The 1,246-nt window shown below is 45.5% G+C and overlaps 1 protein-coding gene across 1 annotated transcript; it reads right to left on the bottom strand.

The window, feature by feature from the left end:
• Positions 1-825, bottom strand: cdk5r2b (cyclin dependent kinase 5, regulatory subunit 2b (p39)). The gene has a single exon (XM_060930604.1). It carries the CDS (start codon positions 823-825, stop codon positions 1-3), a length of 825 nt encoding a protein of 274 aa, XP_060786587.1.
• Between the last annotated feature and the right edge of the window lie 421 nt (positions 826-1,246).

Here is a 1,246-nt window from a genome sequence, read left to right as displayed (position 1 = left end):
TCAGCAGTCCAGACCATTCATGTTCTTCACCGCTCCTTCATTTTTCAGCTCTTGGAGAACCTCAGTGAAGAACTGCAGGTCCATGTTGATCCTCAGCATTTCAGAGCTCAGTTTATCAATAAGACCCAGAACCTGCTGCCAGATCACATCCTTATTGTCTTCGATAATGAAGGGCTGGACTGGGTATGAGATCTCACTGCCCAGGTAAGAGTAGGTCATGTACAGGCAGGTAAGAAAGATCCCATGGAGCTCACCTGGACTGGTAATGTTCTCACTTATGGTGTCCCGGCACAGCAGGTAGACAAAGACAATGATGGGAGGTGTGATGAAGGCCTCCTCCTGCCAGCCCTGTATCAAAAGAGTCTGGTCCACATTCCTGAACCAGGCAATCACCTCATTTGAAGTCAGGTCAAAGATTTTAAGGCAGCGATGGCGCAGGAATCGACCCAAACAGAGCAGCAGCTCACCTGTGGAGGCTTGAACAATGATGTGGGCTGGAGATGTGAGCAATTGGCAGCTTGGTTGGTTCTTCTGCACGTCCTCCAGCTGCTTGTTTACTAGGAGTTTGGTTTGTTCCAGTTTTTGAGATGGCTTCTCAATTTCCATAGACTGTGGCAGACAATTTTGGGATGGTGCGTTCCGATCTTCTCCGATATGAAGGGTCTGAAATGGCTGAAGATGTGGATTGATTTTCTTGCCACTTTTCTGCTTAACCAACTTGAAACCGAAGGCTGACACAATCAACCTTGGTTTGCTCAGGGTTCTTCTCTTGTGTTCAGCCACTTCATCATGCAACACTGGGGAGACCGAGAACGTCGTACCCATTATTCCTGCAGTGAACAACTATTTATTCTGTGACAAGGAAGGAATCAGAAACTCAAAAAAGGAAGAATGGTACAGAAGCGCGCACACACACACACTCCACAGCAATGTACACAAGCTCTGTCCACACCACAGAATAATCCCATCAGGTCTGAGGAAGACTGGTGAACCCTGACAGATTGATGGACCAAACATAATCTAGCTTTTAGAGCTAAATTTAGTGTGTGTTCCAGTGAGGCCATGCGATTCTAAAACCAGGCCATCAACATTCATAGTCTACACGTCAACAATATATTTGAAAATAAGACATCAAAGCAAACTGTAATGAGATTACACCATTAGTCCTTCAGCTCACTAATCAAGATATTTAAAGCACTTCCAGCATGGTAAGCCAGTAAACCTAGCAAAGTCAGCACACAGAAAT

This window comes from Neoarius graeffei, chromosome 9, assembly GCF_027579695.1.
Source record: "Neoarius graeffei isolate fNeoGra1 chromosome 9, fNeoGra1.pri, whole genome shotgun sequence".
Lineage (NCBI taxonomy): Eukaryota > Metazoa > Chordata > Actinopteri > Siluriformes > Ariidae > Neoarius > Neoarius graeffei.
Note: the sequence above shows the minus strand (reverse complement) of the source record. Positions and strands in the feature narration are given on the sequence as shown.